This window comes from Nomascus leucogenys, chromosome X, assembly GCF_006542625.1.
Source record: "Nomascus leucogenys isolate Asia chromosome X, Asia_NLE_v1, whole genome shotgun sequence".
Classification (NCBI taxonomy): Eukaryota; Metazoa; Chordata; class Mammalia; order Primates; family Hylobatidae; genus Nomascus; species Nomascus leucogenys.
This window is the reverse complement of record NC_044406.1, coordinates 18656661-18680117: the sequence shown is the minus strand read 5'-3', so window position 1 is coordinate 18680117 and position 23457 is coordinate 18656661. Positions and strand designations below refer to the sequence as shown.

The following is a 23457-nucleotide window of genomic DNA, read 5'->3' as shown; positions in this document are numbered from 1 at the left end:
TCTGTAGCACATAATGGTCTCTCTAATGTTTGCTCAATAAATGGGTACTAAACTGAACTCCCATTATAGATAGCTCTATCACCAAATATGGGCCTACCTTGACCACAGTTTCTTCATCCAGAAAGTGAGCCGATTATTCTTGGTATTTTCTAGAGTGTCTTTAGATTTTGGAAATTCCATGCTTTTATTAAATTCTTACAGGCTGTGTAGATTAACACTTGAGGTTTTTGTTTGTTCCACATAGATTAAATGTTCATTAAGTAGAGCATTATCCCACAACTCTTGAAGCTGTTGTCCTTTGGTTGTTTTAAATGCCACTATTACAGTGATTATGTTCTGAATATTGGCATACTTGTCATTTTCCAAAGCAAAAATACCTTAGAAAAACTTCTATAACGTATTAGAGGATGAAATGAAATGGACTAAGGGATTCTATGGTAGCTTGACCCCTCCTTCTTTTCCAAGATGGCTTCTTAAGTGTTCATTTTGCTAATAACCCAAGGATTAGGCTTCTTTTTTTTTTACTTAGATTTTATCAACTAGGAATGTGAGTTTTTAACTATGGGCCTTTAAGTCTTTAACCTGGTTGATAATTAATGCTTATGACTAACATAAATTCAAAAGTAATTTACTTTCATTTAAGACAGGTAGCATTTGTCCTTACATCACAGTTTTAAAAGTTTCTTGCCTGTGGTCTTCACTTTCTACCTATAGTTATGAAACTCTTCCTCATTGACAGGGAACACCCATGACATGCCTGTGTATAACCTTAAAATTATCTTGAGACCACGGCTTGAGTGTGTGTATAAACACACTGCAAAGGGTCAAATTCCACTTGTGCATCAGTTTAGCAACTTTTAGTAGTGGCAACTAGTTTCAGTTGTTTTAAAGGGTCATATAGTTAAGAAATTCTGGCATTTCTCAGGGTTCTAAAATAATAACATTTGTTTCACTGGTTGTGAAAATTGTCTGGATTGCTGGGAACTAGGAGAAAAGAACATTTCAACAGGATTTGGCTATCAGCAAATCTGTTTTGGTTTCCTGTTCTGGCCTCCCTACCTATCCAGCTACATTAGTGCCCCTGCCGGCAGGTTTCTTCTTTCTTTTACCACAGGAAAATTGTCCGGCCTCCTTTTCTAGCATTTTCAGGACCCGCCTGACAGGAAATTTTCTAATTGCCGGAACAGCTGGTAGGAGAAAACTTTGCAGGGGCTTGGCCTTCCCTTTCTAACTTAAGTTTTACCGTCAGAAATTATTTTATCACCATCATGGTTTCGTAGCCATGTTTAAATTTTTGTCTTTTCGTGTTCGCTCTATACAGGTAAGCTCTGTTCAGCTTCTTTTAAAGAATAAAATGTTTTAGTTGGAGCTAACTATAATTATAGTAATTAGTTATTTCGTTTTATATGTTCTTTAAAGCAGCTTTTCAAAATTCAAAACCAGTTTTGATAGAACTTTTAAAGGATAATATCTCTGTTTACTAAAAGCCAGTTATGTGTATTATACATTTCAACTCTGTACATTTTGTCAACTGACTTTTACATTGGTTTTTTTTTTTTTTTTAGTGCTAGAGTAATTTTTATCTTGCTAGTGTTTGTAATTTTGTATAGTAAAACAAATGACTGTAACTCTCAAAATTAAACCAGGCATAAACAGAATTGCAAAATTGCTAATATTTAGGAGATTACTATAATGAGAACAACTTTAGTGGGTAGGAGAGTATGTTATTTTAAGCAGTCAATAACTTAAAATCACATTTTGGTGGAAATTGGTTCCTGTAAAAACTTGGAAGTTTTTAAGCAACTCCATATGTAAGTAACTTTAAGCAAGTAATTTTATCTGACTTAGAGTAGGAACAATTTTCAAAGAATTATTCTGTTAAAATGGGCTTAGTGGATGTTAATTTGCAATATATTTAATCTACAATCCTGCCAAAATCAACTTGATATTTTGCCATGAGAATTGTGCTATCTAGCAGCTCTTTAAAGAGAATTAAATTTGCTGATCGGGATTCCAGATTGGGAGAAAACTCTGCTCTTTGTGGCGGTGATTAGAAATGTTAATCTGGAGAACCAGCTTGCTGTTTTCTCAAACATAGATAAAAGGAGCTGACTTATAAGAGCTTAAAGCTCTCTTAAAGAATTTGGTTAAATGAAAAATGTTGAGCTTATTTATCATTCCATTAGCAAATGAAGTAAATTGAATTCAGTCAGATTGTAATCTAGAATATATTAATACATAGTTTCACGCCATGGCTTGAATAACCAACCTAATTCTGTGTCACAGCAAAATAATTTTTATGTATCTTGATCATCTACAAAGAGGTTAACATATCTTTTTAAAATAAAACTACGTTATAGAACTATAGGTATCTATATAAAGGGTGATAGTTTAATTTAGAATGACATTTAAGGGGCAAATAAAGTATGCATTTTTCATTTGTAAGGTCTTTTTTATGGTACAACAAAAAATGGTTACACATCCATAGTTAGAAAATACTTACTGACGTTTACCAAGGAACATTTAAATATTTTACTTCAAGCTTCAGTAATATTTTCTGGCATTCAAAACAATTTAGAAAATACAAATGCCTCAAGAACACACTTCCTGACTCAAGGGAGGGGAGGAAAAAGGAAATTATGTATACAAGGCAGGGCATAATGCCAAATGTTGAATCATTCTTTGAAATCAGTTAATATCTCTCAGTTTGTTTTCTTAGTTAGCATGTTACAATATTAGGTTTTCGATAATTCAAATAGACAGCATTAATTTCAGTTTCTTTTCTTTAATCCTTTTTACATTTTAAGATCAAAATGATACTTTTCTCTCACAAGTTGAAAAGGAAACATTAGATTATTTTTTTCCCCACTAAAGAGTGGACATTAAAGACCATTGAGGTATAAACCTAAGGACCTTTTGTTGGTCCTGGGAAACAAACTGGTTGGCTTTTTGTGTGACTGAGGTACACCAAAAGATCCACCTGCCCATAAATTTTCTCATTTTTCCATGATGTCCAAAATAACACTCTTTGCAGAATTTCTAAAAGTATATGTTTGAACTGAACTGACTTTGTTTTATCCATCAGGGGTCATATCTCAACAGATATTTATCTAATAATAAATCTTTGAGATCCAGGTAAATTGTCTTAGTATCTCTAACACCTAGTACAATACCTGGCCCATAATTTGAATGGCCTTCCAACAAAAAGGAATGGTCCTAACAGAGTATGTCATAGATCAGAAACATTTTCACTGGGACCAGGCATTCAGGAAAAAGCAAAAGCAGGAGAGCCACCTGAGTTTTAGTTCTCTCTCTGACATCATTCTTCTCTACCTCTCTTTCATACTCTCTGATTTAAACTCTAGTGTCCAGGTATGCTCCCGCTCTGGCCTTTGTACTGGCTTGTCCCTCTCCCAGGAATGCTTTTCCCCCAGGTGCTTGACTGACTTTCTCACCTCCCTCAGGTCTTTCTCAAATAGCATCTTCTTAATAAAGCCTGCCCTGACTTCTTTATTGAAAATTACAATCCCCCCTTTCCATATCTGCTATTCTCATCTCTTTACTCAACTCAATATCTTTTCTTCATAGTATTTATCATGTTCTAACCTTTATTTACCTATTATTAGTATTTGGTCTGTTGTCAAAACGGCAAAGTTTTTGGTCCATTTGACTTATTGTATATCCCAGCGCCTAGAAGAGTACCTAGCATGTATCAGGTACTCAAAAATAAATGTTTAAATGGATGGATGAATGAATTAGTGAATTCCCATACATAGCTTAAGGGTATTGAACACCTAGGCTGAGGGAGGTGACAAATGTCTGAAAGGGGTGGAAATGTAGGAAGAATGAAACAGGGCGTGATGTGGATCTGCTGCCATCCTCAAAATTTTGCCTACAGTCAGACTTTTGCTTATCAAATCAACAGTCTTTGTAAAAATAATAGCGTGGAATTTATTATTACTGTTTTTAAATGCACAAAGTAAGTTTTTTGTGGTAATGAATGGACAGATATCCATTTATCATTTAAAAAACAGTTGTGCCAGAGAATGTAAAAATATGTGAGCCTCACAGAATAATTAGAATGTATATAATTTATATCTATGTTCCAGTTTATTAACATAATTTTTTTCCATAAAACTATTAATATAGCTGCTTTACCATGTACTTATAGGCAAAAATACAGTTTTACAAAATGTCAAGTCAAACTATAATTTTATGTTTTCATGTGACAGTTTTATTTCAGTAACAGGTGATTTAGTGCCATAAGATATGTTTGTCACATGCACATGTCAGTCTGTTCTTGGCTTATCACTGCCCTTGGAAATCTGATACTCCTTTCTGCATCCATCTCATTAGATTCCAAGTATGAGCTAGAAAAGTACATTGTTTCTTTCCTACCTGTTGTCCAAGATGGCCCAAGCATTAGTATTATGTCCTGGTTGAACCTTAGATTCATTTCTAAAATAGTCATGGTCCCATGACCTGGTGACATTAAGTACAATCTGGGCATTGAGATCTCAACCCAGGATATTTTGCCTATTATACTACTGTAATTTTGCATATATATGTAAAGTAGATAGAAAATAGTTTGCTGGTGTGATTAGTAAAAATTTAAGTCTTACGAAATTTAAACTTAGAAGGAACAGAAAAGCGTGTTCAGGATAAAACAGTGGCAGGTTTTTGAAACTTGAGCCAATGTCAAACTTGCCACAGGAATTGATCTTTTCTCTCCACCCTCAAGAGTATTTTCCATACTCTCTGAGCCCTGATTTAGAAAAATATTTTATAAATCCCTGTTTGTATCCCTAAAGAGGTTTGAAATGATTGCATCTGTTTTGGGGAGAAGAGAGTAGTAGGGAGTGGAGGAAGATGCTTTTTAAAACACACACACACACACACACACACACACACACACGCACGCACATACACACTAAGAAAAGGAACACTTGAAAATTTAAGATTTGCTAGGATAAAAAATTTAGTATGAAAGTGGGAAGATAAAGTCAAGAAAGTCTCTTAGAAAGTAGAAACAGTGCTGGACATGATGGCTCATTCCTGTAATCCCAGCACTTTGGGAGGCCAGGGCAGGCGGATTGCTTGAGCTCAGGAGTTTCAGACCAGCCTGGGCAACATGTTGAGACCCTGTCTCTACAAACAAATCAAAAAATTAGCCAGGTGTTGTGGCACATGCCTGTAGTTCCAGCTACTGGGGAGGCTGAGGTGGGAGGATCACTGGAGCCCAGGAGGTTGAGGCTGCAGTGAGCTGAGATCGCACCATTGCACTCCAGCCTGGGTGACAGAGTGAGACACTGTCTCAAAAAAAAAAAAAAGTGGAAACAGAAAACAGGAGAAAAAAATGACATAAAGGATTCCATTTCAGACGTACAATATTCAACTAGTAGAAGAGTCGCAAAAAGAGAAGCCCTGAAAAATGGGTGGAAGGAAATTATCAAAGAAATGTTAGAATTCCCCACAAAGTTAAAGAATTCAGGTCTTTAGATTATAAAGGTTCACCAAGCATCTAGCATTCTGAAGGAAAGAAGACCCTATTTATCTCACTGTCGGGGAATTTCAGAGAAGGACACAAGGACAGAGAAAATCTGTAAAGCTTCCAGAAAGAAAAACCAGACCTACCAAAAAGTGTTACTAGACTAGCATCACCCATCTCATCAGCAGAACTGGATGCTAGAAGGCAATGGATCTATGGTGTCAAAGTTCTGAGGCAAGATTATTTTTCTTCTGGAATTTGGCACTAAGCCAAACTATACAAATGGGAAGACAAAATAACAACATTTACAGATGTGTGAGGTTCAGAAAGTTTTCTTCCACATCACCTTTCTTTGGAAGTTACAAGGGGGTAATCTAAGAAAGAGACATAGGAAACTGAGAACAGTGAATTCAACCAGAAAATCACTGAAGAGCTATCCCAAGATGATAGCTGTGCAGTGGGCCTACAGAACCACCAATCCCGATAGGAGGTTAAGAGAGGTCTCCAGGATAGAAAGGAGCTCTCAGAAGAAAGGAAAATATTGCTAAGGGCTAAGAAAACATTAAGAATAGTGGTCAAATTACTTTTCCCTTTCCCCAAGAATGGTGGAAGGCTGTTAAAAATAGGAAAAAAATAGAAAAGTGCATGATAAATTCATGATCCAAATGGGAATCAAAGTAAAATTTATCATGAATTTAAACATTTAATGAAGTTTTTTTTTTTAAGTCCCCTTACATTGGCCTGGGAGTCGTTGTTATGGGCCCATATAAAAGGAAATTTAATATATTACCTAGCCTTCATTTGAACCATATATTGTCATGATAATATGGATGCTGTTGTCTTTAGGCTTTCAACTTTAGAATCAGGCTATAGAGAGAGCATGAAGGATTTGGTTGTGGTTGCAGGAGGATATGTTAATTTTCTTTTTTTTTTAATTTTATTATTATTATACTTTAAGTTTTCGGGTACATGTGCACAAGGTGCAGGTTTGTTACATATGTATACATGTGCCATGTTGGTGTGCTGCACCCATTAACTCAGGAAATGTTAATTTTCTTAAAATTAATAGCCTTAATATTAATAAAATTACATACAGCTAGCAGCAAATGGGAAGAAGTTTAAGAGGAAGAATATATGGGTACTATTAGTCTCCTTTTTCAAAGGGAAAAGTTAGGATTCTGTCCAAAGCAGAGAAAAGATAAAAAGTGTATGTAAAGGTAATATAATTACCAAACAGTAGAGAGGAAGATGATGAAGTGAAGGGGCATAATATAAGTAAGTCCCTCACCTTTCTTAAGTCAGTAGACATTGTCTTCAGGTTAATAAATTAAGAAATTATCAAAGTAGATGCAGAACTAATTTTTTTTCAAGTCTAGGCATGAGGGTGGGAAGAGACTTGCTTTTCACCATAAGCTATTCTGCCACTGTTTATTACCAATGTGCATGTATTACTTTGATTTTAAAAACAAAAAGTTTAAGGAATAAGAAATAACCTGGGTTGACAAAAGGCTATGTGTAAGAGAATGTTGGGAGATAATATCACAAAAGTAGGCTGAGGCCATATTGTAGAGGACCTCGAATGCCAAGGTGAAGCAGTGCATTTAATTTGAGAAAACTTGGAGGAGTTTTTGAACAGCCTGGTCATGTGACTGGAGCTGTATAATTTCAGAAAATGAACTTGTCAAAAAGATGAACTGGAGTGGACGCAGGCAGAAAGGGATATTATGAGTAACCAATCTAGTTTCAGTTTTCTAGCTGAAAGGTAATAAAGGCTTATACCTTGATGATACCACTGGAAATAGAAAAAGAAAGAATGAAAAGTGTTCTCAACACCGTGCTTGATATATAGTAAGTGTTTCACTATATGGTTGTTATACTGAAGGGACCAAAGCGAGACACTACTTCCTTTTTCTTTTGAGACAGGGTTTTGCTCTGTTGCCCAGGCTGGAGTACAGTGGCATGATCATGGCTCACTGTAGCCTCGACCTCCTGGGCTCAAGCGATCCTCACATCTCAGCTTCCTGAGTAGCTGGGACTACAGGCTCGCACCAAACACCACACCTGGCTAATTTTGTAAAATTTTTTGGTAGAGACAAAGTCTCACTACATTGCCCAGGCTAGACTCTACTTTTTGTTGTTGTTGTTGTTTTAAGACGGTGTCTCACTCTCATCACCCAGAAGGCTGGAGTGCAGTGGCGCGATCTTGGCTCACTGCAACCTCTGCCTCCTGGATTCAAGTGATTCTCCTGCCTCAACCTCCCAAGTAGCTGGGATTACAGGCGCCCACCACCATGCCCGGCTAATTTTGGTATTTTTACTAGAGACAGCATCTCACCCTGTTGGCCAGGCTGGTCTCGAACTCCTGACCTCAAGTGATCCACCCACCTCAGCCTCCCAAAGTGCTGGCATTACAGGCATGAGCCACTGTGTCCAGCCAGACTCTGCATTTTTTAGTAACTTATTTGACATGAGATGAAAGGAAGGGTAGTCATCAAAGATGAGAGTAGTAATTGTTTATTTTGAAATTCATGGCCTGATTGTAGCTCACACTATTTAAGGGTAAGGGTTGATCCTGTATGCCTGCTACAAAATGGAATGTGTTTATAATTCAGTGATTGTTCTTCCCTGCTTGTGTTGCGTCTTTATTTGTGACCAACAGCTTTTGTAGGATTTGCTATGAAATATAAGGTGAAGAAATACTGTAACCTGATAAATCACATCCCACTTACCTAAAAAAGAAAAACGTAAAAAATATATAACATTACAAAATAGAGTTCTTCATGACCTCATGGTTTAAAGGCATAAATGGCCGCCAGATTCCAATTAGGCTCTTGAACAGATAGTTTTTTTGTTTTTTGTTTTTGTTGTTGTTGTTTTGTTTTTTTTGTTTTGTTTTTTAATACGAGGCTAACTGACACATGCTGGAATCCAGCCCATTAACTTGGTTAGTCTTCAGAGTGTGATGTGACAGCACTTTGGGGTATAGAAAAAGAAAAGAAGAGAACTTCTTTACGTGTATATAATTTTAAGGATACAAATATTGTGTATGTAGGTTTTGTTTTGTTTTGTTTGTTGTTTTGTTTTTTTGTTGTTGTTTTTTTTCCTGCTAAGGATGTGCTACCAAAAAGTTCAAAGAACACTGCCCTAATCAACGGAGCTAACAGACCGGTGACAAAGACCAGGGTCATAAGCCTATAGGTTTCCTGTCATTGATCTCAGTGTGGTGTAATGGTAAGGGCCTTGTTTTCAAAGTCAGGAGACCTAGAATTGAGCCCTAAGTCTACCACTTACTGGCTTGTGATCTTAAGCCTTCAATTAATCTGTTTAAATTTCAGACTATAGAATATTCAAACCAGTTTGTTTTTAGAGGATGTGTCAAATTTCTAGTGGTAAATGGGAGAGTACATAGAAAACTCTGAAACGTTTATGCTTGTTTTAAGGTTTACTCGTTTATGTTGTACCAGTCCTCTCTAACATTAATATGTGGTCAGAGATTTGTTGTGAAGCATGAATATAAAACATGAAAAAACACCTAACACAGAGTTGATATGTAGTAGGTGCTCAATAATAGTATTTGCTGGATTTCTGTCTAAATCTTAATCCCACATATACTTTGTTCTTTGAAAGGTTTTTTTTTTTTTTTTTTTTTTTAAATTGGTAATTTGCTTCCGGCCTTCCGTGTTGTACTAATGGCTACTAACAGCTATCACTCTGAAGCCCTTGGTCTCATTTGGAGAAAAGGGTGTCTGAAACCCTTGTACCTTGGTCTTATTTAGAGGAAAGAGGTAGCGTTTTAAGAGTCAGCTAATACGTAGTTCTACGCTAATACCTACTGCACAGGATCGTTATGAGAATTAAAGGAGATAACGCACGGGAAATTGTGAAATAAAGAGCTAAACTGATGTTAGGAAATGATTTTGATTATTGTTTCCGAAGTCCCAGGAGAGTCCAATATGATTGAACTGCCTAAATAGTAGGATAACCTACAAATTACAGCCTCTGTCTTCAAAATAAAGTAGTGGGCCTGGATTCCTTTTTCTCCTCTTCTGGGAGCTTTTTTCCTTTTACTACTCATTTTCAAAAGCTACCACGTTACGATATTCTGGTATGTCCTTTTGAGAAATCTTTGTAATTCCTTATATTGCCAGCATTCTAAGGACATCTCAGAAAACGTTAATTGAATGCAAATGTTTGTATGGGATATGATAATAACAAAAACAATGGATTATTTATGTTTACATAACACATTGAGATTCTACTAACAGTACTTATGCACCTAGAAAAAAATAACATCATAGTCAACAAAATAGAAATGCTAGTCTTTATTTGACAGGCTTATGTTTCTAATTTTGTCAGGTTTGGTTTTGTTGTAATTTTTGACTATAACATACAGTATGTGTCTTGATTAAATAAGATAACCTAATCTGCTGATCTCACATAAGTAATTGAAATCCTGTGTGTATTTCATACATTTTCTCTTTGTTCTGACACTTTTCCTCAAATATATTAAAATGTTCACTGTCTTTTAAAATCCCTCTCTTAAACCCAGATACCTCTCACTGTTCCATCATGCTGAATAGTCATTTTTTTCCATGTCTGATTATCCATCCAAATGTTAAATCTTTTCTCCTTTTGTGTTTTAGAGTTACTCCTTTCTCCCCTCTCAGATCCCAGATTATTCTAGAAACAGAAAGTAACTTAGACATTTCAAAGGGATAAAACTTCAGTGTACTTAAACAGCCACATTGAGGTTAGAAATTTCCATGTTTACCCTGGAATATTTTTCAACCCCTCTCCTCAATAAACACTTTTTTTAAATAGCATTAGTTCTGCGTAGCATAACCACACACCAGAGCACAGCAGATTATTCCAATCTGTTATTTTCAGACTTCTTTACACCCTCTGCCCCCACCCAATAAAACTATTCTAATTATCTCCAGTAGAGAGAATGAAGACTTGGAAATACTTAGTACTAAATGTCATGTAGAGGTTAAATTGGCCTACATATGTAGTAGGCTGGTACAACTATCTCTGACATTTAACCTGAAAGTATATGTGTGTGGCATATTCACTTGATGGGCTGGTAAAAGGTGGTTTTTGTATGTTAATTTGAGGATTTCTAATATGCTTAGAAATTAGATTGATTTGTGATTAAATTAATATTGTTTGATTTTTAGCGGGAGAAAATAGCTCTGGCTAACCCTGTTTGCTCCTCTTATGTTTATCTCAACAGGAAGAAGTCAGTATCAAAGAAATTGCAATCACACATCATGTAAAGGAAGGACATGAAAAGGCAGATCCTTCCCAGTTTGAACTTTTAAAAGTATTGGGGCAGGGATCATTTGGAAAGGTAAGTCATGAGTGTGTACTTTTTTTAAAAGTTGTCTTTTCAATTCATATGTATTTCATACACATGAGGAAACAAATGTTTTATGAAATGCTACCAGTCTTCCTACCAGCAATGTTTTCTGTTTTTTTACGTTTCTCACTATCAGTAAGTGTGGGAAAGTGAATAAAGTTGTTCAAAAGTACATTGGAGACTTTAATAAATTGGTAGTATTTGCTTCCTATTTTATCTTCAAGACCACATGACCTCTCCAGTTGTGATTCTTGAATGGTTAAAAATCACAAGATATTCCTTTGATACACTGGCCTCTTTTTGAGTCCTTGGGTAGGGTTGGAAGGTGATCTTACAATACAGTATAACAGCGCATCTCAGCCTCTCTTCCAGTGTACTCTAATACATAAAGTGAGTGATGCTCCCAAAGAAGTAGGGTTGGGGGCTACCGCTACAATTTTGAAGTTTTCTTGACTCCTGGCTTGTCTTTAAAATGAATGCAAAGTTTGCATTTTATCTAGTAACATCGTGTTTGTTTTTAATATCAAAAAATGTTTCCCAAAGCCACCAAGTAAAATTCCCCCAGAAGGCAGGGTCTGCCTCTGTCACCCAGGCTGGAGTACAGTGGCGTGATCTCAGCTCACTACAACCTCTGCCTCCCAGGTTCAAGCAATTCTCCAGCCTCAGCCTCCTGAGTAGCTGGGACCAAGGCACACACCACCACGCCCGGCTAATTTTTATGTTTTTTTGTAGAGATGGGGTTTCGCCATGTTGCTCAGGCTGGTCTCAAACTCTTGAGCTCAAAGCGATCCACTTGCCTCGGCCTCCCAAAATGCTGGGATTACATGCGTGAGCAACCACGCCCGGTCGAAGATGCAACATCTTTATCAGTGTTTTTCATGTAGTGCTCATCTCCCACCACATACATACACACTGCACACCTCAGGGGCACTTCTGTACTCCATTTAGAGAAGTACAGCATCATAATTACTACTGCTTGATCTGTTTAGACCAGGGGTCCCCAACCCCCAGGGTAAGCATTGCCGTTTGAGCACCACCTCCTGTCAGATCAGTGGCAGCATTCGATTCTCATAGGAGCACGAACCCTGATGTGAACTGCACATGGGAGGGATCTAGGTTGTGCACTCCTTATGAGAATCTAATGCCTGATGATCTGAGGTGGAACAGTTTCATCCCAAAATCGTCTCCCCCTCCCACCGCACCAGTCTGTGAAAAAACTCTCTTCCATGAAACCAGTCCCTGGTGCTAAAAAAGGTTGGGGATCACTGGTCTAGGTTGTTTCTTGGCAAGAGGAAAATTTGGAGATTGTATTCAACTTTCACAATGCAGTGATTCCTTACCACTTCTCTGTAAGGAAATATTTGAATATATCATGCTTTGCAAGTTTCAGAACAGCACCAGTTTAGCTCTCTTGTGTATTTTAGTAGGGGTATTTAGCAATTCTTGGCTAACACAGGTAATTTGTTACAGTTGTTAACCTCTTTCGAACCCAAAAGGATGCTTTTAATCCAAATATAGAGTAAGTAGCCAGCAGAGCGTAATGGTTGTAAGTTTGGGCTCTAGGTCAGCCAGACTTCGATTCAATTTTTTTCTTCTATTTATTCACTGTGTGTGCTTGAGAAAGTTACTTAACCTCTTGGATCCCCATTTCCTTCCTCTAGCCAGTCATTAAATTTTGAAGTTCTTCAAGGTTCGATTCTAGGCTGCCTTCTTCTCTGTTACTAATACTCTACTAATTGATTTTCTCTGTGCCCGCTATCTTAATTGTAACTCACATACAGCTGACATAACAGATTTATATCTCCAATCTAGATTGCTCCTCCAAGCTCTGAATTCTTATGCACAGCTGCTTACTCTTTTTCTGTCTTAAAAGCACTTTAAAGTCAACATGTCTGAGACCAAACTCATGATCTTTCCCTAAGCCTCAAACTGTTCTATTTCATTTTTCTCTCATTAAGCAATTTAGAAACTTGGGAAGCATTCTTGATGTATATTTCTAGTCCCTACCTCCCCTGTCCCACTCTGACCTGGCCAATCTTATCTGTCACCAAGTACTGTAGATTCAGTAAAGATTTCTCAAAGCCTGCCTGCCACCCCTCGAGAATATGCGACCACCTTTCTTCCTGGTCTATTGAAGGAGTCTCCTAACTGGGTCTTTCCAAATGTATTCTTGCCTTGATCCATTATTTACATGATAGCCAGCATGAACTAATCTTTTACTCTACCCGCCCCCCATAACCTTTCAGTGGCCTCTCTTTGCTTTTACAATAAAGACGAATTCTTAAGATGGCTGAGGAGCCCCTCAGTCTGGTCTCTGGCTACCTCTCCAGCATCAGTTTACATACTTTTCACGCTCTGTGTTCTGGTCACATTGGCTGCCTTTGTTGGTCCTTAAGTTCGACCAAGTCCTTAAGTTCCATCCTGCTGGAAAGCCTTTCCATATTTTATTCCTTCTGCCTGAAACACTCTGCTCTACCCTTGCCTCTTCCTCAGCTGGTTAGCTCCTCTTGCACCTGTGATCTCAAGGAAGCTTTCCCTGCATCCTTCCCAGGTTATGTTGCCTGGTTATACCCTCTCAGAATGTTACATACCTCATCTTCATGGCACTTGCCACAATTGCAGTTTTTCAGTTGTTTAATTATTTGTTTAGTGGCTGTCTCCCCCACTAGACTAAATGTTCCATGAGTGAAGGGTCATGCCTTTTATCAAGTCTCAGCATTGAACCAGTAGCACAGTGCCTGGCATATAATTCTGGAAAGAATTAGTGGGTGTGTAATAGTTCTGACCCCATAGGAGAGTAGTGAGAATTAAATGATAAAAGGCCAAGCACATAATATCTGGTATTAAATTATCACACCACTCAAACCCAAATAGATGGGTAATTTTTATAAATTAGATTTTCAGGGAACACAATATTTAAGTTCTTGGAATTAACGTGCTTCTCCCTTTACGTCTTTAAAAGTAATTTAAATATCATACTATAAATACCAAACATTCAAAATAGGTTGTCTCCTTTCTTACTCATTCTGAAAGGCCACAGTAAGCCAAGGAAACAGGGATGACCTGTCAGAGACTAGAATAGCTTCATGGGGGAGTGAGGAAAGGTCAGAAATGCTCTGGTGGAGGAAGAGATGGCAGCTGGGACCGCTGCTGCTCCTGCTGGGCTTGCCTGGTTACTGGCCAAAGGGAACAGATAAACAGCACCCTGAGCAGAAGCAGAATACTGGGTGACTGACACGGACTCTGTCCCAGTACCTCCACTGTGACACTGGGCAAATTACTTAACCCCCTAAGCCCTAGTTTGGACAGCTATAAAATAGGCATTGCCTAGTAGGTCTGCCTCCCAAAATTGACACGATGATTTATTACAAATGGCTGTGAAAGTACTTTGCAAACTAAGAAGTGCTGGAGTGTTAAGAAGATGCATTCAAAGAACAGTCGAAAGTTTGGAATTCACCAGGAGAATTTTTCTTACAGAATGGTTAGGGACTCTTAAGGAAGATTAAATATCAAATAAATCCTAATTATCTCTACCTCATCAGATTTTATTTCCATCAAAAATACTAATAATCTCTGATTACCTTTAATACTTAACCATCATTCCAGAGCTGAGATCCACCCTGATTAAGGATGCTTTTCTCTCCCTAGGTTGGCTCCCCACTAACTGGCTGAAAGGAGCTAAAGCGTGGTGCATGGTGAAGGGGGTGGTGATTATTGGAGAGCAACACACCCTGTATCAGGGTTTCTCCGCAAGTTGTGGTGCTCTTCACTTAATTTGGGGTCATTGCCCATTGACTTGGCACAATTTCTCAAAGTGAGAAACTCTGCCTTGTCCTAGAATCAGTTGAATGAATCCTTTTTTAATTTTGTGCTAATAGCCTGATGTGCTAATTCAGATGAATGAAAGCTGATCCTAAACTTAATTCTTGAGTGTGATTGCTTCTCTTCTTCCCACCTGTGAAAGCATAAGACCACTGCTACAAAAGAATGGATAGGGAAGAGGAGTTGAAATTCAAATCTATTTGGCATATCTATTTAAAGGTTCAATGGAAATGATCATGAACCTAATGGTCAAAATGAGTAGAAGAGATGTATTGGTAGTCTTGTATTAGCCATGTTATAGAATGACCATGAGTTACTTAGAACAGGCTTTATTCATTTTGCACAAATATTTGGAAAGCCAGGATGCCCAATAACATACCTGAGAATTGTGTTCTTCATATTTAGGTGTATGTGATAATTTGACCATAAAAAGGTGGGGAGGTGGGTTCTAACTTAAGTCACATTAAATATTTGTGCACAGGATTCTTCAATGTAAGTTTTTTTTGTTTGTTTTTGTTTTTGCTTTTCATTTTGTTGTTGTTTTGAGACGGAGTCTGGCTCTTGTTGCCCAGGCTGGAGTGCAATGGTGCGATCTCAGCTCATTGCACCCTCCACCTCCCAGGTTCAAGTGATTCTCCTGCCTCAGCCTCCCAAGTAGCTGGGATTACAGGTACCAGCTATCACATCTGGCTCATTTTATATTTTTAGTAGACATGGGGTTTCACCATGTTGGTCAGGCTGGTCTCGAACTCCTGACCTCAGGTGATCCACCTGCCTTGGCCTCCCAAAGTGCTGGGATTATAGGGGTGCACCACGGCTCCCAGCCCAATGTAAGTGTTTTAAATTGTTCCACTGAGCAGTGAGATTTATATGCAGCTTTTGTATACAGAAAAGACCCTCCGTCAGTGAATACTTGTATCAACAGGAAATTGTGGTCAAGAAGAACCCCCGTATAACAATTTTGATGGGCTCAGTAGAATTTCTGTTTTGTTAAAAGCAGGGCCATCATACCACCTGTGTTATACTTTAAACATTTTGGGATTTTTTCCATCTAATTCATACATATGTAGTTTAAAGATTTTTTTTTTCTGTCTTAGTGTGTTACATGCTCTTTGGGAACTGGCAAACAACAAAATGAAAAAAATGTATTCACTTATGTTGACACCCCAAGTTATAACCAATGTTTATAACTAGTATTTATAATTGATACATTTTAGGGGAAATAATCTATAGTATATCTGAATCTATATTATAATAATAAACTGTATTATAGCAGGGTCTTATTTTAACAAAGATATAGTTTATACTACTTTGTAATATTTATTTTCTCATTTAAATGCAGGTTTTCTTAGTTAAAAAAATCTCAGGCTCTGATGCTAGGCAGCTTTATGCCATGAAGGTATTGAAGAAGGCCACACTGAAAGGTAAGTGCTGCTGCTATTTGTAATGTTCATGTAGTCTAAACAAACTGAAAGGTCTCAATAGAGCTCATGGGACTCCTTGGCATGTTATTTACATTCTGAATAGGTTCCTGTTACCAGCTTTAAATTTAGGCTGACTTTTAGTGAATTTTTCCTGCTAGGCTAGGAATCATATAACTAGTGAGAACCAGAGTTGCCACGTTATAAAAGAAGTATTATAAATTCATATTGGGTTTTATACAAGTAAACATTTAGAAAATTAAAACTGGGTTTGATTCATTTTCAAATTTATATATTTATTTTAATGTTTTTAAAAATGTACTGATTTACTGGATGCAAAATAGCTTTTATTCTAAAGGACTTTATGACTTCTGGTCTCCAAATAAGTTTTTATTCTGAGCCTGTGATTTGAAAACCCTAATGCAGGATTTGGCTCTCCTAGGTAAAAAGTAGTTAAGAAGAGGCCGGGCGTGGTGGCTCACACCTGTAATCCCAGCACTTTGGGAGGCCAAGGCAGGCGGATCACCTGAGGTTAGGAGTTCGAGATCAGCCTGACCAACATGGGGAAACCCCATCTCTACTAAAAATACAAAAAATTAGCTGGGCATGGTGGCACATGCCTGTAATTCCAGCTACTCGGAGGCTGAGGCAAGAGAATCGCTTGAACCCGGGAGGCGGAGGTTGCGGTGAGCCAAGATCGTGCCATTGCACTCCAGCCTGGGCAACAAGTGTGAAACTCCGTCTCAAAAAAAAAAAAGTGTTAAGAAGAAATATAGATTTAAAAATACTCAATTCTTCCTTTAATTTAGTGGTATCACTTATTTTAACCTCATGACCTCTAGATGTTTTGTGTATTGATTACTAAAGGTCCATTTTTTCCTCTTCAATTTACATGTAATTTATAAGGCTTTGAAAATATTCTCTAATATTTGCAATGATCATTTATGATTTCTGTTATTCCCAATTAGTCACCCACCATGGACATCCCAAGAAATTTCACTTCTCTCTATAAACACTGTCGTTTGCTTCCATTCTGTTACTCCCTTCCTGAACATATTTTCTTTCCTATTCAGTCCTACCCCATGGCATTACCACTTACTTGATTCCTGCTAGGACCAGGGAATTAAATTATATCCTCAATCCCCTGCCTTTCTGTCACTGCATTTGTGACTTTATACTCATGAATCCCATGTTACAAAGCTGCATAGAGAAACTCAGAGAGTTCATTCACAAAAGCAACAAAAGTAGTTTGATTTTATATATTTAACAGGATTTGTATTGTGCATAGTGTATGTAAAGGAAACTACAAAACTCTGAGAAACCTAAAAGATACCAGGAAAAGAAATAAATGCCCAATCCCTATTAGAGAAGGCTAACTGTTAAGAATCTCACTACTCCTCTAGCCATTCAGTTACCTCAATATCATTAAGATTCCAGCTGCATTTTCCTTAAAACTTAACAAAATAATTCAGAATTTTATTTCCAAATCCAGAATATTTTGGAAAAGAAGAATAATAAGGGAACAAGCTCTCTCAGATCCTAATGCTTCAAGTAGCACTAACTTAGTGTGTTATTGGGGGGAGTAATACAGGCATAGAATCAGTGGAACAAAATAGTACAAAATATATATATCAAATTTTAGTGTATTTGTTACAAAAATATTGAGTACCTGCCATGCTGTATGACAAAACAGGCATACAGAACAGTGGGAAATTAAGTAATGATTTCATAAATTTTGTTTGAAATACCCCTGAGCCCAGCCGGGCATGGTGGCTCACACCTGTAATCCCAGCACTTTGGGAGGCCGAGGCAGGCAGATCACCTGAGGTCAGGAGTTCCAGACCAGCCTGCCCAACGTGGCAAAACCCCGTCTCTACTAAAAATACAAAAAAAAATTAGCTGGGCATGGTGGTGGGTGTCTGTAATCCCAGCTACTCATGAGGCTGAGGCAGGAAAATCGCTTGAACCCAGGAGGCGGAGGTTGCAGTGAGCCGGGATCGCACTACTGTACACCAGCCTAGGCAACAAGAGCAAAACTCCGTCTCAAAAAAAAAAGAAAGAAAAAAGAAATACCCCTGAGCAACCTGGAAAATAACACCATAACAAACTCCACCCTAACTGAATTTTACAACTTAACACATCTAGGAAACTTGTGAGGAAATACTGAGCAAATTACAAACAAATTAGTAATACAAAAATTGTTAACATTTCATACAATGAAAAATAGTATAAATATATATATTAATATAAGGAGTTGGCTAAGGGGCTTCTACTGGCCAAATCTGGGGCAACTTAAACATTGCAATAATAAATGTTAGTGATAGATTACAACCCAGTTGAATAAAGTAAGCCATAGGTTAATTTATAAACTAATTAATGGGGGAAAAGGGAAAACTCTTTCTTGCAATATAATTCCAACTAATAAACGTAAAAAGAATGAAGGAGTTAGGAATTGATAAGAAATACCATTATATCCTCCATCTGGAGGATTTTGAATAAAGTTTACACAAGGAGGTAAATAATCTTTGGGGAAATGTTCAGTTTTGGTGAAAGTCAAAGATGCATATTAAAATAATAAAGTTTGCTGGGCTCAGTGGCTCACACTTGTAATCCTAGCACTTTGGGAGGCTGAGGCGGGAGGATGGCTTAAGGCCAGGAATTCAAGACTAGCTAGGGCAATATAGCAAGACCCTGTCTCTACAAAAAATAAAAATAAAATCAGGTGATTGTAGTGGTGCAAGCCTGTGATTCTAGCTACTCTGGAGGCTGAGGCAAGAGGATCTCTTGAGCCCAGGAGTTTGAGGTTGCAGTGAGCTGTGATCACACCACTGTACTCCAGCCTGGGTGACAGAGTGAGATGAATGCATGTTATTTCATATGATGGCAGCATAAATTGGAAAGCCACTATTGCTGCTACATTAACCTGAGGAAATAGCTTCAAAAAAAGGATTCATAGGCTTGAAAATTCTTGTTGCAACATTATTTACAATAGCAAGAAGTTAGAAATCACATACACACTGGAAAACTAGAGGAATTGTGACCAGGCATAGTGGCTCATTCCTATAATTTCAGCACTTTGGGAGGCTGAGGTGGGAGGATTGCCTGAGCCCAGGAGTTCAAGACCAGCCTGGGCAGCATAGTGAGACCTCATCTCTACAAAAAATAGAACAATTAGCCAGGCTTGGTGGCATGTGCCTCTAGTCCCAGCTGACTGCGGGGGCTGAAGCAGGAGGATCGCTTGAATCTTCAAGGTTACAGTGAGCTTTGATTACACCACTGTACTCCACCCTGGGTAGAGGGAGATCCTGTCCCTAAAAAAAAATTTTTTTAATAAGGAAAAATAGAGGAATGTTATAAAATTATGGTTTACCACTTAATAGGATATTATTAAAATAAAGTATCTTAAATGTAATTACAAAAATGAATGTAGTGAAAATTAGAACAAATTGAGCTACAAGTATGTAAAATTGTATAGATAATAGCTATAAAAGATCATAGAAAAGTGAAAATATTTGACTTATTGGAATTTTAAACTGCTGAATAATTCTGAGTGTGTTCTTAAATTTTTATATTTATCAAAAGAATTATCTGTAGAGTCTTATAACGTAGCTATGCTTTGCCCACCCTCCTGCCTATCCTAATTCTTGAACCCCAGAGACAATGACTTTCATCTCTTTAGCTGCTGCCATTTACATTTATATTCAACACTGTTATATTGCAATTCTTTGTTTTCATTTGGAGACATAATCTATTGCCTTTCTGACATGGAAGACTAAGATTCAGTTCTCTCATGCTGCCACCCACTCACAGTTTCCCTTTTCACATCTTCCCAATAATGTTTTCATTGTTACAGCTTTATAAGACTTGTTCCTAGCTGAACGAAATAGTATACTAGAGTCACATTTCCTTCACTTCTTTTCTGTATTCAGTCTCTTTTCATAAATTCTGTACCTACGTTTTTCTCAGTTTACTTTTTAGTTTTGATGGAACTCATCTTCTCATAGCTACCTCAGAATGAGTAAATGGATACTAAATTTTTTGTGACCCTCCGTGTCTGGAAATGGCTTTATTCTACCACCTCTCACTTAGTTTATAATTTGGCTGAGTATAAAATTCTAGATCAGAAAGAATTTTCCACCAGATATTTGAAGGTATTGCTTCCATTGTCTTCTAGTTTCCTGTGTTACAGTGGTGAAGTTAATTGCTGGTCTCACTCCCAGTCCTTTGTGTGTAAGCTGCTTTTCCTCTTTGGAAGTCTTTAGAATCTACTCTTTATTCCTGGTGTTCTGAAATTTATATAGTGGTATTCTTGAGTGTGGGTTTCTAAAACTATATCATATCATATATGAGGTGTGGTCTCTTTCAACCTAAAAACTGCTTTCTTCAGTCTTGGGAAAGTTTTTGTCATTTATTCTACATTTGTAAGTGCTACTCTTTGGAATATGTTAGTTAAACCTCCTGAATTGCTCCTTAATTTTCTTTATTTTTCCACCTTCTATCTTCCATTTTTTCTATTTTCTGTGAAATTTCTTTAACCATCTTCCAACTCTTCTATTGACCTTTTTGTTTCTGCCATCGCTTTTCATTTCCTAGATTTTCTTGTTCTCTGATTATTTCATTAAAACATTTTTTAATTACGTAAAGTGTCAAACATTTAAGAAAGAGACAGAAGAATATAGTGAACCCCCATACCCTTCTCCCTGCTTCAACATTTATCAACTCATGGCCAGCCTCTTTTCATCAGTGTTCTCCTTCTTCTCCTCTTGATATTTTGAATGAAATCCCAGACACTGTAGAATGTCTTTCATAAATATTTTAGTATATATCTCTAAAAGGTAGACTCCTGGCTGGGTACAGTGGCTCATGCCTGTAATCTCAGCACTTTGGGAGGCCGAGGCGGGTGGATCATGAGGTCAGGAGTTTGAGACCAGCCTGGCCAACATGGTGAAACCCCGTCTCTACTAAAAATACAAAAATTAGCTGGGCGTGGTGGCGGGCACCTATAATCCCAGCTACTCGGGAGGCTGAGACAGGAGAATCGTTTGAACCCAGGAGGCGGAGGTTGCAGTGAGTTGAGATTACACCAATGCACTCCAGCCTGGGCGACAGGGCAAGACTCCATCTCAAAAAAAAGATAGACTCCTAAAAGAGATAATTCAACTGCATTATCATACCTTAAAAATGAGCATAAAGATATCCAGTCTTTGTTCGAATTGCTAGTTGTCCCTACTATTAAAATTTATGTTTCTTTATGCAGTCTGTTTAAATTAGGATTCATACATAGAAGGTCTCAATTTTGCAATTGGTTGATAATGTTTTTAAGTCTTTTCATCTATGAACTCTTTCTCCATTTCTTATCTTTTCCTTGTAGTTTATTTGTTGAGGATACTTGTTCCTTCCTCCACCCCACCACCCTTTTTAAACAAGAACAAGAAGCTTTAAAAAGGGTGAGGTGCCATATTATCTTTGCTCCCTCAGTGGACATAAATTACAAGATTGAGTTGTGTTGTGTTGTGTTTAAGTTATGTTCTGTTCCTCACATTGTCTCTGTTTCCTTTTATTCCATTTTTCTGTTTATTTTGATGTTTTTCATGTTTAGAGCCTTTCTCCAAATGCCTGGGGATCTTTTGCTATCTTTTCCTTAAGAGTCAGGTGCTAGAAAGCTGATTGGAAAGATTTTAATGACAAGAATTTGCTTATTTTTCATTGGCTTCCTTTCCTTAGGCTTAGATTTTTAGCTTTCTCTGGTCTGCTTTGTTAGTTACCACTTGCCCATCTTCTACTATTGCTTCCTGTCCTTGTGAGTTTATGCAGTTTTTCCATTATTGTCATTTCCATGGGGTTTTGGAAGAATGTAGAGAGTAAAATATCCATGTTTAACCAGAAGTCTCTTCCCATTTTAAAGTTCCTATTAATACGATAAATGGGGTCAAATAGAAGTCAATAACATTAGATAAAGTTAATGGGGACTTCTGTCCTATTAAAGTGGTCTGTTTGTTTAACAGGTTCTGTAAACTGCTTAAAAAGGTTTCTTAATGCATAGTCCTAGGAACATAAACAACATTTCTTCTTCTTCATTCTCATGGTCAGTCAAGAAGGGCTTAAATCTAATAACTACTCTAGAAGAAAAAATATTTCAGAGGAATCCAGTTGCTTTGCCAGCATGAGTCATTATTAACCAGTTCTATGTTGGGATTACAAGTTGGCCTATATAAAACATGCCTTCTTCTGAATTAGTATATACTAATCAAAATTCCTCATGATAGGATGATTTAGAACTGTCACTAGGTCTTTACATAAGCAAAAGAAGCGAGATTAGAATTATGACACAGGCCTACCTCAGACAAAATGAAGGAATTCTTTAGTGAAGGACTCTCACTGCTCATTTTCAGTTAAACAAGGTCTCATCAATGTTACATATAAGGAAATGTTGAAGAGAAAACTATCTCACAAGAAAATCATCTTGGTTCTAATCCTTCATTTTATAGAGGAGGAAACAGGAAATCCCTGAGCAATGAAATGATTTGACCAAGGTAGTTATGAGTTCATCTAGTTATTAGTATAGCCACTAAACTGTAGTTCTTGACTCCCAAATAATTGTTCTTTTCATTGTGGTAAAATAAGAGAAGAGGGATATACAGTTCATTTATTGGTGGATATTTTTGCTGCTTACTGAGCAGAGGAGGTATTTTTAAGTGATAAGCCTTGTATACTTATTGAAAGAGGTAGGACTTTGGAATCCACCTTTAAGGTGATAGGTGATAGGAACTAATCCAAAATTGTACGGTAATAATGAGAAAAGGACAGATTTAGGCTAGACTAGAACAGAAATATCAGAAGGTATTGGTGATGAACTTCACTCACATAAAAAGTACAAAGGGCATATCAGGCTGGGCGTGGTGGCCCATGCCTGTAATCCCAGCACTTGGGGAGGCCGAGGCGGGCGGATCACCTGAGGTCAGAAGTTTGAGACCAGCCTGGCCAACATGGCGAAACCCCGTCTCTACTACAAATACAAAAATTAGCCAGGTATGGTAGCACAAGCTTGTAATCCCAGCTCCTCAGGAGGCTGAGGCAGAAGAATCACTTGAACCCAGGAGGGGGAGGTTGCAGTGAGCCGAGGTCGCACCACTGCACTCCAGCCAGGGCGACAGCGATACCCTATCTCAAAAAAAGGGGGGCATATCAGATATAACAAGGAAGATACCAGAGTTGTAGCGATCGGGCAAGGTAATGAAATCAGAGATTGCTATTGAATTTGATATACTAACTGGACAGGTCAGTTAAAAGAGCTGTGTAAACATCAAGAGCAATTGATTCCTATTTCTGATTTGCCCATTTTCAGTCAGGTATGAAAATCTCCCAGT

At 37.6% G+C, this 23457-nt stretch overlaps 1 protein-coding gene across 9 annotated transcripts in view; it reads left to right on the top strand.

Moving 5' to 3' along the window:
* RPS6KA3 (ribosomal protein S6 kinase A3) overlaps positions 1–23457 on the top strand; it is a 117412-nt gene that overhangs the window by 47140 nt on the left and 46815 nt on the right. For 7 of the 9 annotated variants that reach the window (XM_030806626.1, XM_030806627.1, XM_030806620.1 and 4 more), the window contains 2 exons: positions 10722–10838; positions 16012–16093. In XM_030806626.1, coding sequence (XP_030662486.1) covers positions 10722–10838; positions 16012–16093 — 199 coding nt within the window. Of the gene's footprint in view, positions 1–1207; positions 1322–10721; positions 10839–16011; positions 16094–23457 lie in introns of those variants that run through there. The other 2 variants (XM_030806625.1, XM_030806622.1) reach the window with 1 other exon arrangement.